The 14,113-nt window shown below is 39.4% G+C and overlaps 1 protein-coding gene across 1 annotated transcript in view; it reads left to right on the top strand.

The window, feature by feature from the left end:
* The first annotated feature begins 7,303 nt into the window (after positions 1–7,303).
* Positions 7,304–14,113, top strand: part of SCN2A (sodium voltage-gated channel alpha subunit 2) — a 96,177-nt gene continuing 89,367 nt past the window's right edge. Inside the window, exons 1-3 of the mRNA XM_059727326.1 lie at positions 7,304–7,454; positions 9,033–9,351; positions 12,339–12,457. Coding sequence (XP_059583309.1) covers positions 9,085–9,351; positions 12,339–12,457 — 386 coding nt within the window. The 5' untranslated portion in view covers positions 7,304–7,454; positions 9,033–9,084. The remainder of the gene's footprint in view (positions 7,455–9,032; positions 9,352–12,338; positions 12,458–14,113) is intronic.

Raw genomic sequence — 14,113 nt, 5'->3', positions numbered from 1 at the left:
TCCCCATTTATGTAAGATGCTAGGATAGTGCTATTTGGATGTCATGGAAGGGGGTTATATATGAACTATCTAACAAAAAGGAGGCTATGATTCATAGATTCATAGGTGTTAGGAACTGGAAGGGACCTTACAAGATCATTGGGTCCAGCACCCCTGCACTTGGGCAGGAAAGACTGCTGGGGTCAGATGACCCCAGCAAGGTGGGCATCAAAATGCTTTTTGAAGATCGCCAGCATAGGTGACTGTACCACCACTGAGGGAGTCTTTTCCAGACCCTTGGCATTCACATTGTAAAGACGTTTTTCCTTGTGTCCAATCTGAAGTAATTTAAGTCTTCTCTTCTCCAGGCTGAACAGTCCCATATCTTTCAGCCTCTCCTCGTATGACCTGCTCTCCAGAACTCCAACCCTGGACATGGCCCTCCTTTGGACTCTCTCAAGCTTCTCCACATCCTTCTTGAAGTGTGGCACCCAGAACTGGATGCAGTACTCCAGCTGTGGTCTCACCAAGGCTGAGTAGAGCGAGAGGATGACATCCTTAGTCTTGCTTGAGATGCATTGGTAGATGCATGCCAGTGTTTGATTTGCTCTGCTAGCTGCAGCATCGAATTGGTGGCTCATGTTCATTCTGTGGTTTCTCACAACCCTCAGGTGTCTTTCAGTTGTGGTGCTGGCAAGCGTAGCACTGCCGAGCCTGTAAGTACGTTGCGGATTATTTCTCCCCAAATAGAGCACTTTACATTTTTCCATGTTAAACATCATTAGGTTATGATGCAATCCTGTCCAAGTCAGCCTGGATCACCAGCCTGTCCTTGAGCATGACCACACTCTCCCATAATTTGGTGTCATCCACAAACTTTGCCAGTATGCTTTTAATACCCGAATCCAAATCATAGATGAACATATTGAAAAGCACTGGTCTGAGTACTGAACCCTGAGGGACGCTACTGGTCACCTTCCACCATGTTGACTCAGTTCCATCTATTAATACTCTCTGGGACCTACCTCAGAGTCAGTTACCTAGTCACCGGACCGTAAAGTAGTCGAGGCCACATTTTCCCAATTTTACTATGAGGACATCACTGGAGATGAAGTTGAAGGTTTTTTTGAAGTCCAAGTATATGACATCACCTCATTTCCTGTATCCAGGTGGTGAGTTACCTGATTGAGGAAGGAAATGAGGTTGGTTAGGCATGACCTGCCCGCAATTAAGCCATGTTGGCTGTCCTTTAAAATACTGCCTTCTGTTAGCCTATCAATAATGGATTTTTGATAATTTTTTCCAGGATTTTACCAAGGATTGAGGTCAAATTGATTGGCCTGTAATTCTCTGGGTCCTCCTTTCTCTCTTTCTTGAAGATAGGCACTGCATTGGCCCTTTTCCAGTCTTCTGGGACCTCTCTCAAGTGCCATGAGTCCTCAAATAGCTTTGCCATAGGTTGTGCAATGATATCGGCCAGTTCTTTTAGCACTCTTGGATGTAGTTCATCTGGTCCTTCTGACTTGTAGATATTCAGCCTCTCAAGGTATTTCCCCACAAGATCTTCGCCAACTATGGCAGGGTGATCACCCCTACCTTGATCATCTTGTATTCTGTCAAGCAGGCTAACACCCTTGGACTGGTGAAATACTGACACAAAGTATTCATTTAGGAGTTCAGTTTTCTCCTGAGTGTCGGTTATCAGCTGTCCCATTTCCTTCATTAGAGGCCCTAAGCTTCCCTTATTTTTTTTTCTAACTTCCTACATATCTAAAGAAGGACTTTTTGTTGTCCTTGATTCTGGTTGCCAATTTCTATTCAGTTTTTGCCTTTGCTTTCCTAATCTGCTCCCTACAGGTGTGGGCTATTGCTAATTACTCCTCTTTGGTGGTAATTTCTGACTGCCATCACTTATAAGATTCTGTTTTCAATATCAGGGGATCCATAACTTCCCTATTGAGCCAAGGGACTCTCCCAGCCCTTTTGCTGCCCTTCTTATGAAAAGGAATGCACTTCCTTTGTGCTCCTAGGATTGCTGCCTGATGGACTGACCTTTCCCTTTGGATCATGGTCCCTCAGGGCCTCATCAACCAATCTTCTCTCTGATGATCTCTACTCTGTGTTTACTACTGACTTTTAATTAAAGATAAATAGAATTCTTGGTAGCTAATTTGTTATGTAAGTGAAGGTGCCAGATGTGCAGAGTAAAGAATGTTTTCAGACACTGCTGCCTATAAATTACATTAAGTGTACTGCTGTTATATTATCTGATTTGATCCATTTATTTGACTTGCTCTGTCTTTCCACAAGTAGTTCAGTTGTTAATCTCATATAGATAGTAAATCGGTCCCTTAGTCTTCATTATTTGCTTAAGTGCATTGTTTTATGCACTTTTTTTTTCCAACTCCAATACTGAAATCGTCATTTTGTAGATGTAGAAAGCTTCGTAACAGACATTTATCTTTGCTAAATCAGGACACATCTTTAGTGATATAGTAAGAAGTCCCTGGAATATTTTTTGCATTGGGAAGTGAGAGGAGAAAATTATTTTAAAAGGACCAGAACATTCCCTTAAGAAGCAATTTCATACTAGAATATTCCACCTAATTTCAAGCTGACTGTTCTTGATGGAAGACATCATTCAAGCATAGATGTCAGAGAGTGATCCTTTATAGGTCACTTCATCCAGGAGAGCAGCTTAAGACACTGTCCTGCCATTGGTCACCCTACAGTTCGGGTGCTATAAAAGAAACTGTAAACCATCTTTACCTTCCCCATTATGGGCTCTGCACTGTTCATGACAATAAGACGTGAGGATCTGGCCTTGTGTTTTTTTCAAGTAGTTATTAGGTGTGAGCTTATGTTAATTTCCAATTTGAATACTTTTATAGTGTTTTGCTGTTTTGAGAGAATGAATCTTAAGAAGTATTTCATAGGGTGGCTAGATTTTTTTGTAAAGGACAACCTCTGTAAAAGTAGTGGGGTTGTAGTGGGTTGTCCCTCCTTTAGCCCAACCCAATAACCAGCTTTCTCATAATAGCCAGTTAGCTCTTAGTTCCAGTTTCTAGTCTTTTTATTTTACAAGCAGAAAGCTTGTTCTCACAGCAAGCAACAATATAAGCAAAAGTACAAATAAAAGTAAAACCTCTGATCTTTCCTCAGACCAAGAGAGAGGAAGGCAACCTGGGCACTGTACTTTCCCCTCAGCATACCAGCCACCTACGTCTCCCCTCCCTTGGAGCTTTTAACTTCCTGTAGGCCAGCCAATCATCCCTGTGGCCCTGTGCCATCCATTAACCCACTGCAGCTGGGCTTCAGTCCCCGAGGCATGCACCCTGTTACAGGGCTGAATTACTTCTTCCCCTTACTCATTACTCAGAGATTATTTTGCAGAAATAATCTGTTTTTGCCTTAGAACAACATGGCTACAACCTATATCCCCGAAGCATGGAAGATATCATAATTAGATTTTTTTAAATGAAAACTTCACTAAGCAAACACCCCTGCTCCAGCCCTTTGTTCGAGGCAAATTTGCTTACTTGCAGAGCAGCTTCTCCACAACTGAACTTCCCTACCCAGGACAACCATTCCATCAACCAATTCTCTTGTGCAGTATGAAACAACTTAACAAGAAAGAAGCAAAATTCAACACTCTGCTTGCCATCAGATACATTTGAGGTAAATAGACTGCTCCAACTTTTATTTAAGCCTAATTTGCATAAAATAAACTTTCCCATCCAGGAGAACTTATACCATCCTCCAGTTCTCCTGTTCAATGTGAAGTTTTGCTTCCACCTGGGAGAAATTTTACAATCTTTGCATTCTCCTTTGCCTGAGGAAGGGCACGTGAGCCCAAAAGCTTGCAAATAAAAAGTTTATTTTACAACTATCTAGTTGGTCTAATAAAAGGTATTGCCTCTACCACAAGAGTTCTGACTGCTTTTGCCTTAAGACCAACATGCCTATAACCTATAACCCTTTGTCACTGCACTCCAGATCTCTGTCTCCAATATGCTTGATAGCATGAGGAGAAAAGCACCCTCCTCAAAATTCAGCCCTGTTTATGTACTTTTAGCACAGGATGAACATTTTGACAAAAGAAATATGATGTTTTGGCAAAGCAGACCATGGGGCAAAGTGAGGCTTTTTCAGGTGTTAGTGCACACACACTCTTCAGGAAGTATGGATACCACCCATGAGACAGATATTAATGAAAAAAATGTCATTGGATTTTCCTTTAGTATGCTAATAGTAGCTCTTAATATACCATTTTATATTCTCCATTAACATTTTATTTGGTTTTAGATATTCTTGAGTCAATGTATTTTAAGCTTTTCTGCTTATTTGATGGAAGTCTAAATTTGACTGTTGCTGGTCTTATTTACACTATTATTAATTAAAGACTCAATGTATTTTTTTAAGTGACTGCTGGCTTTTCTCTGGAGAGAGATTTTGCAGTGGTTATCTAGATCTTTTTTGGCTAAAACTTTAGTATACTAAAACTCAAACATCTCACCTTTTATGTAACATTTGTAAATTAAATACCAGTATTGCATCATGCACTATTCCACGTAATAGGCACATAAGTGGACTTTGATGACTAAGTATGATTCTAACTCACCCTGCACAGGTCCCTGAACAATTATTAATACAAAAGGTAGGTGACTCCTCCTACTCTTCTCTGCTTTTTTGTCACTTGGTCATAAGAAAAATATGATGGTGTATTAATTGATTTTCAGGTATTTGAACAGGGTGGCATAGAGTCATACTTAGGTACTTAAGTCCATTTAGACAGCCAATATATGGAATGGTATCTGACCGACAATGTCCACATTTTTAATACCTGCTAGTTGATCCTGAAAACTAACATCAGAGAGTTCTGTTGACTGCTGAGGACCCCTCACTGTTTTTTCTATCATCTACAGGATTGAAGCCTTGTATTGTCTCCCTTCTAATAGTGTAACTGTATTTTTCTCATCTTTTTGCTTCTCTCTGTGTCCCGTTGGTTGTCCCTCACTATTTTCTTCTCCCGTGTGTGTCTCAGTTCTTTTGTCTTCATTGTTTATATACCTCTTATTTCTACACATCTAAGCTGTATTGTTCTCAAGGGTACAGACTGGCCTTACAGATGGAGAATAGCATCCCTGCTTCATTTTGTAGTGCCTTTTATCTTTAGTGAAACTACATTACAGTAATAATGGAATCAGACTTCTTATCCATATTGCATGGATTAGTTAAGCTTTTCAGATATTTGGTTTGGTTTAGTTAAGATTGTATATGCATGTATGCAGGTATAGACACGTATATATGCATAATCCTTATTAAACTAGACTCTGAAGTGTATGTCTCATGACTGAAAGTATTTAAATACTTATTTAAATGCTTCTTTTAAATATTTTAATGTGATACCTTTGAACTGAGCATATTAACTGCATTTATGGATAGTTACCACTAGTAAATATTTGCATTTCTTAAAGTATTAGTTTAAAAAATAATTAAAGGAAGATTGTTAAAAATAGCCAAGGGAGCCATGTATTTAGTTGGTGAAACTGAAAACAAACTAATTTGCTGCTGAAGGATACCCAGTTGTCCTAGGTTTTGGGTGTCATCCCTCTCTCACCAGTTCACATCAAGCTTGTGTAGTACTGCTCCTGCCTACGCTGCTTCTGGGCATTGACACACTGGACGAGTACAGTGACTTTACCCTTTGGAACTAATACTTGGAAGTTATAACTTTTTCATAGTGCATGACCTACAGTAATGGCTTTGCCCTACTGTACTGGTTCCCCCTGGGATTCTGGACTATACATTAACGCAATGAAAAATCACATCTATTTTTCTTCCTTTTCTCCTCTTATTCCTTCTCTTCAGGGCAGCTCTTCCTACGGCTTTGGGCAACCTTTTTTCCCCAGCTACTATTAGTAGTGACTCCTGATAGGGCCTCTGTAACTTCACCCTCTCAGAGTGGATACCTTCCTGACTCCGGGCCCATGGCTCAGAAGGTTTCCCCGTGACAGGCTGAGCAGTCTCTCTCCTAAGGAGAGTTGGGTGACATTTTTAAAATAAAAAATTTTTCAATAAAAAATGCAGATTGGATTACATTGAGATATCTTGGCTATTTGTGTCAGTGTTGAATATTGCTTGGAACTGAAGCTTTTTGTTCAGCTTTGGATGCCAAAACATTTCATTTGATCCCAAATTATTTTATTTTTACTTTTTAGTCTCTGTAAATTTTGAGAGAACACTTCATGAATTTGATCAAACTGACTTTTAAAACTTTTTTCAGAATTGCCAGTAAACCTTATAATCTATTATCCACTCATCTCTTTCCTGACTCACCCCTGCCAGCATCACAGGAATAGTTTTTTCTCTCAATTCACTCACTCCTCCCTTCTCCATCCCAGCCTTAGGCCATGTGTTCTTTGGTGTCTTCTTCATGGGCCAAGAAAAAGAAGATGCTGCTGGGTGAAGGACAGACATAACAGTCTGGATAAAGGAGGAGATATGTCGGTGAAGTAATTAATGAACGAATGACTGAAAGAGAATGCGTAAGGGAAAGAGTGGGAGTAGGAAGGGAGTGATAGGACATATGGGGGGTTGGGAAAGAGAGACAGAGAGAGATGAGGAGACATTAGTGATCAAAGTGTTGGGGGGAAAAAACAAACAGATAAGAACAGAAAACCCAAAGAAAGCTGGATAAAATAAAGAAGAGAGCATTTGAAGCAGAGTCCAAAGTCTCAGTGAGTGGCCTGCCACAGAACTAGGAGTTTAAGGGGCCTACTCTGTGTTTTGTGTGCCTGCAAACCTTGGATGCAATTCCCATCACAAGTTCAGTGCAGCTCTGAGCATTCATACCTGCCACACTCTCCTTTGCTGTACCTCATGTCTAGATTTTGCTGCTGCTTGGAAAGAACCAAATAAAATGAATCTGATTAGATTATACTAGAAAATAATACATCCTGTACTTTGAATCAATTCAACAACAGCCTCAGTTGCAACCTCTATTTTTCTAATCCTCTCTTCTGTTCAGTATTATTTTCACAGTTGCAACACCTGTTGTTGTGACACCAACAACTGGTTTGGAGATTTTTGGAGAGTCTTGAGGACATCAGAATCCCCATAAAATCCTGAATTTTAGGCCAAAATCCTGGAGTTAGGCTGGTACTTGAGCATGCAGCAATTCTTGTTAAAATCTGGATTCAGTTTATTATGGGAATATAATATGATTGCATGTATATGCCATCTAGTGGTGGTCATAATTACAGCAGCTAGTAGTCTTTTACACAGGAAATGCCACTTTTTACTTCAATAACCAGGATCCTTTAGCAGGAAGTTAGGTGTGGTCTGTTGAAGGAGAATTTAAAAAAAAAGAAAAAAAAAAAGGAAAAAAAAGAAAAGAAAAAGGCATGATGGAATTTTAGCTGCAATCTTCATGGTGTCTTTCCAAATCCACATAGGTGTGAGATTCTACATGGGTAATGCATGTTTAATTGTTACCTATAGTATTTAGATGGGATTCTATATTTTTTTCTGTCATTGGCAATAAAATTCATGAAGGTTTTGCAGTAGGATCACTTTCATATTCCTTCTTCTGCTACCAAATTGTGTATGTTCCAGCAGCAGGTTTTCTACAGAACATCCGTGCTGCAGGTGCATTTGCCTGTAATTGGTATGCTTCACAGATGTATCTGCATGAGCTAGTGGATATGTTTGCAGTCATGAGTGTACATGTGTGAGTGCGCCCGCATGTGGGTAGGGGGAGATGGTTAGCTATATGATGAAGAGCAAAGGAATGAAGGAGAAGACTTAGTATTACCTTATACTCTGAAGGCTCTATAACTATGAAGCCACTGCAGCTGTTCTGGAGTCAGACAAGGCTTTGAATATTTAAGGGAAAGTTTTATATATATATATATATATATATATATATATATATATATATATATAAAATTAAAGAATGCATTCAGGTTGTTTCGTATAATTTGAAGTTGCTAATTACTCCTATGGAATATTAATTAGCATAGAAGCTGTTGATTCGCTTTATTTTTATAATGCAGCGTGCTTATTTAGATAAAGAGTCCTGAGAAAAGTATTGAATAACATGGCAGTGATTACGTGAAGGATTTTAAGTATCTCTGCACTGGAAAATATTTTCTATTAGCGATTTTTGGCAGAAGCATAAGGTAGAATTGAAAGAAGATGGTACTGCTTTTGGTACTGAAGGTGGTGCAAACTATATACAGTTTCAATGGTAACAGATAATAATAACCCATCTAAAGATATAGCATTTAGTGATTTAGATCAATTTTGGTTATTACAGAAATGTTTTCAGTGCACAACATGTTGCCAGGCAGGGAATCTGAGTACAGGTGCCTCAGCCTGTTTCCGTGCTTCCTGAGCTGGCAGCTCTGCAAAGGCAGCATACTTGTCCCTGAACAGAAGGAGCACATCACATCACTATCAAGCAATCCTTTTGGCTGATGTTTTTAAGTGGCAGTGATGGGCTCCAGAAGGAGCCATTTCTGGGTGTCATCTCCAGAAGAAGGGTTGATTTGAGATAAGGTTTTTCAGGTGATAGTGTATTGGTTGGTTGTGATAAATGCCCCCACTCCTTGACACTTCACTGTAAACACGATTTAATTGTGAATTTATTTCAGTAAATGTGCTGTAAAACATCCACCATATCATTCATTTAAATGATCACAAAATTCCACTGGGAAAAGAAAAGGAAATGGGGATCCTTTGTATTTAAAATTGCCAATCTATTACTTCTTAGCAAGAAATTTATTCAAAACTATTTTTTCTAGAATTGCTGCTTTTCCAGATATATACAAGAGACCAGATGAAAAGGAAAAGGGTCTATCTTGGGAGTGGGAGACTGGCTGGGAGGGAAATGCATGAATGAATCAGCTTCATAGCATACTGCTCGTCAGTAATAATAATAATAATTTAAGAAGTTACTCTGCAAAAAATTCTATAAAATTATATCCCTTTAAATTGCTTGAGCAGTGCATTGTTCTAATATTTTTGTGCGTTTTTTTTTAATATTTTAGCAGTTTTTTATGTGAGAGGCTAAACAGAAATTAAGAGGTGCAGGATGAAAAGATGGCACAATCAGTGCTGGTACCACCAGGACCTGACAGCTTCCATTATTTCACAAGAGAGTCACTTGCAGCTATTGAACAACGTATTGCAGAAGAAAAAGCTAAGAAGTCCAAAGAAGAACGCAAAGATGATGATGATGAAAATGGACCAAAGCCAAATAGTGACTTGGAGGCAGGGAAGACACTGCCATTTATTTATGGTGACATACCTCCAGAAATGGTGTCCGAGCCCTTGGAGGACCTGGACCCATACTACATCAATAAAAAAGTGAGTAATTATTAAGTATGCATTGAGGATGTTACTGTTCAAATTTAAGTATTAAAATACGACAGATCCTTTAAAGGGCTCCCTCTCTCCATTACTTTGGACACAATCTTGCAAACACTTATTCTCTGGTTATAGCACTCCAACTGTTGACTCCCCATAGTGAGCACAGCATCTAGTAATAAGTGTTATAGGTGCATGCAGAACCAAGGCCCAGGTTTTGAAGAATGCTCCAGTAGCTTTAATACCATATACTCAGAGATTTACTCTAATTGTAGTTTCAGTATATTACACATGGGAGAATGGCTGAATAATTAGCATACAAGTTATTTTTAGAGTGTTGTTATTTTATTAATCACTCCATTATAAATGTGAAAGGAGCAAATCTTCAATTAGGAATGTCAGCCTTTTCATTTTGAAAACCATTTAGGGGCTGGCTTGATGGGTCTTTTGCTCATTTTCTTCAGTGTCATATAGAAAACAAGGGTTTTACTACTAAGCATTCTCTCATTGCCTGGGTTGTAAGGAGCAGGAAGTGCCTTCTTCCCTCACCCTACGCTCTATTGAGATAGTGTCTCTCTGCTTATTTGTTTTAATCCTATGATGCACCACAGGGGGACAAATGGAATAATAGATAAGTTCTAGGACTGTGGGGAGATGGCCCCACGGTTTTCTCTGGTGTTCTGTATTTCTGACTGAGTGCTGTACCGTTTGCAACAGGGGGGAAACTTCCAACAATTCAGAAGAAACTCCTTTAGCTCAAATGTATGGAATTTTCTATCATCATGTTTTTTTCTTATACAGGGAAAAATGTAGCCCCTACGATTTAGCTAGTTCTCTTTGAAAACATACAGAAAACTAAAAGCAGAACCTCCAAACCAACTATTGTTAGGAGTCATACATGAACTGAGAGACTCAGTAAGCGTAGGAGTTTCTGCCCTGTCATCAGTCATTTTCTCCTCTAAGACAACAAGAATATCTAGGTATATACCATGGTGAGCTGCTGACACACAGCAGATGCATTTTAAAAAATAAATAAAAAAACCCCAAAAGCCTTGACCTTATAATGCTGCTTAGTGCAGCATTCTGAAAGTTCACATGCTGTGATGGGTAAATGGGGATCTATATTTGAAAATGAAAGTATTTGATTAAGGAGTATATACTGCTTATCTTACTGAACTGACTAGTTCTGCTGAAGCTCAATAATGCTAACCATATAGGACCCAGTCTTGTCATCAAAATAATTATGTCTTAGAAATCAGAACAGTAATGGCTATGATTAACATTAAATTTATATAACCTCCTTTTGATTAATAACTCAGTTTTAAAATCATCTGTCTTAGTGAGTGACAATACAGTTGTCAGAGACCATATCATATTTTTGATGTATGGTAGTTTCTAGTACAAAATTAAAAGCTTTACATATGAAGAACTTTATCAAAATTTTTTCTTGCATTTCCTCTGAATCTCCAGAGTTTGTATATTTAGGTCAGGTTTTATTTTCATTGCATAAATATATCTCGGTGGGACAGGATCACAGAAAAGATTGCTTCAAGAGGGATTTGGTTTGAATAAGGGCAGTAGAAAATGAGTGAGGAACTCAGATTTGGGGGGCAGAAATCAAGGATAAAATGATGAGGTACCTAGAGAAACAAGGAGGAATATGAAGTCATATGCAAATTAAGACATTGCAGGTTCACTAAGGACAAAGTAAATTTAAAAAAAAAAATCATGAAGGGGTAAATATACAGCTCCCGGAGTCAGCAGGGAGCTGAGGGCAAGGCTTGGTGAAGGCAGTAAAAGCTGTGGCAGGTGAATTCTGGTGTAGGCATGGTTTGTGCTTCCAGGGTTTCAGCTACAGTGTTTCCTACACCTGTTCACAAAGCATAGCCTCCCCTCTGATCCTAACTGATGCAGAATGTGGCCACTGGCAATGCGCATGGTTCGCTTGGCTTGTATCCCCTTTGGGATCTCTAATGCTGCCAGCAGTGCTAGCTAGCTGGTCTCTCTTACAGCATAAGCTTTTACATTCTCCTGTTTCCTGCATCCTCTCTCCCACCTCTGAGCTTACCTGAGTAGAAGCACTGTAAGCTTGGCCGCAAGCCCATGTAGAATATAAATCTTTTAAAGACTTAGCTGTGCACAGCATATTGAGTAAAGGCTGAGCCTTCTTGGATAATTTGGATTTAAGAAAAGATTTAATTCAAATCCATTCCCTTTACAAATGCCATTTAGTATGTGTGTGTATGTATATGTATATGTAGCTGTATGTGAAAATATGCAACCAGTATAGATAAGTTGTGCTATACTGTACGTGAATTTGTAGACAGAGGGCAGAAATTGAAATATAATTTTTAGTGAATTGTGTGGTACTTAGCACAGATCATGCAAAATCATATCATATGAAAAATAGATAAATTTGCAGGCATAAAAGCCTCCCAATGCAGCCATTTTTAAAGGATTTTGCTATGTTCAAGGAAAAGATGGATCAGCTCCATTAGTGTTATATCCATAATTTGGGTGTTGAGCAACTATGTTTTCCTTTATTTTAATGGGAGACAGGCTTTGCAAACCACCTTTTAAAGTCAAACTATCAGTACTCCCCAGCAGCAGTATCTAGCATGGAGAATGCTGAGGTTCAAATGATTCTCGCAATTAAAATTATGTTCAGCAGGTGTGTTATATGCTATACTAAGTGACTAAAGAGTCAATATTACGCTTCATTAAAACTTTGTCCTAAGCCAACATAGATTATTTGTATTTTCTGTATAAAGTTGTTGAAAGGGTTTTGGAGAATACACTTGTGAAAGTTCAGTTGGCAGCTATGCCACGCATGAGGGGAACGAGGGAAAAGGTCAGTCAGTCTGTGAGGCTGTCAGTTAGTGTAGAATATGGCCAACTGTAATCAATGATAAAGTGCAATCAATGCAGGACTTAAGAATCCCAACTGTACATATGCTAAATGATGTTTTTCATTTTGTATTTTCTAGACTTTTATAGTATTGAATAAAGGGAAGGCAATCTTCCGATTCAGTGCCACCTCTGCCGTGTACATGTTAACTCCTTTCAATCCCCTTAGAAAAATAGCTATTAAGATTTTGGTACATTCATATCCTTTTCAAGTGGTTGGTTAAAATATTAGTGAATGAAATGCTGCTCTTTTGTTTCAGTATTTAAATCAGTAGCTGTTTGCATGTCCCAGGCTGGGTATGATACACAATGCTCTGTCCATCTTCTTGGTACTACTTTCCTCTGTTTCTCTCCCATCTCCTTCTCTCGTTTCTGCTCCTGTTTTAGAGCTTAGAAATGAATCATAACATGATGATATTAGAAACAAAGTAGCCTCTCCTATTTCTACCTGTTTCCTTTTTCTTTCCCTCCTTTTTTTCTCTCTCCTTTTCTCTTCCTCCTTCTCTCATGCTGTATCATTTCCATCTTTTCTCACCCTTTCCCTTTTTCCTATAACTTCTTTATATGCTACAGGTATGTTGTTTTAATTTCCACAAATTTCTTCAACAGCGTTTGTATTAAAACAATCTAAACTTTGATTTCAGATTTTCTCTTGCATGAATATTTACAGAAAATCTGATTACTATGTTTTCTCTCATTCTCTGATTCCAATCACAGCTGCAGAAGGGCAAATTAATAGGTTTCCTTGAATTCCTTAGTTTCATTTCAGATTGTGAGTCCACCATGTATTTTTATCAGTCTGTTTTTTCTGCTGGCCATAATAATTTTCCACACTTTTATTCTGGAAGTACACTTTAGTCACCAAGAATGCCTGTACACGAGTGTGGAGGCTGCTCCAATGCGCTATAATTACAGTGTGGTGGAGCAGAATCAATTAATTGAATCTGCTGTAGCATGCTCCAGCAAAATCCTGCATCTCAGAATCACTGTGCTTCAAACGAGGGGGGGGGGGCATCGAACAAGCTTTGGTTCAAGCACCCCTGCCACCATTTTAAAGTGTGGGGATGCTGATGCATGAGCTGTATCTCATGTATGGTGTATATTGTGGGAAAGACATATGTTGTTTATTTCTCCATTTATCTTTGGTGCTAAATAGGGCTGTGCAAAACTTCAGTTGCTGAGTCAGTTGGGTGGAGATTTGGTCCATTTTAGTGGCCAAATCTCTGAATCTGAATCAAATTAGGAGACCCTTTAATCGCTCTGAATCGAACTGGAACCCTCCAAATCGATTCAAAGGGATTTGAAAAGATTTGACAATTTGGACAGAGACACAGCTTTAAATGTTTTTTCTACATATCTCAAGGTACCAGGCGGCTCGTGAATGCTGAGATGGTGGGGTGGATAGAGCGTCTCACGGAGGGGGGTGGTCCACAGTGCACTTGGCAGCAGACCCAGAAGTGGATCACAAAGCACTTTCGGTCCACTTCCTCTTGGTCCCCTGGCTCGGCGACTGGTGCCTCCGTGGTCTGGAGGGGCACCCGGGGTCCCCCCATGGCCAATTGCCAAGCCAGGAGGGTGTGACGGGGGGGCCCATTGCGTGCTTGCGGTGGACCTTGAAGTGGACTGGAAGTACTTCCGGTCCACTTCTGTGTTTGCTGCTGAGCATGTGAGGAAGCCCCCTGCGCTCTTGTGTGACACTCCATCCGCCCCACCATCACAGCATTCACAAGCTCCACCTGGTACCTTGAGGTATGTAGAAAAAAACACATAAAGCTAGGTCTATGACTGAATTGCTGATTCTCTGAATCAGCATCAACTTTTCAGATTCAGATTCAGCCGAATGAAATCAGGACTG

The sequence above is a fragment of the Alligator mississippiensis genome, chromosome 4, assembly GCF_030867095.1.
Source record: "Alligator mississippiensis isolate rAllMis1 chromosome 4, rAllMis1, whole genome shotgun sequence".
NCBI classification, from domain to species: Eukaryota; Metazoa; Chordata; order Crocodylia; family Alligatoridae; genus Alligator; species Alligator mississippiensis.
Note: the sequence above shows the minus strand (reverse complement) of the source record. Positions and strands in the feature narration are given on the sequence as shown.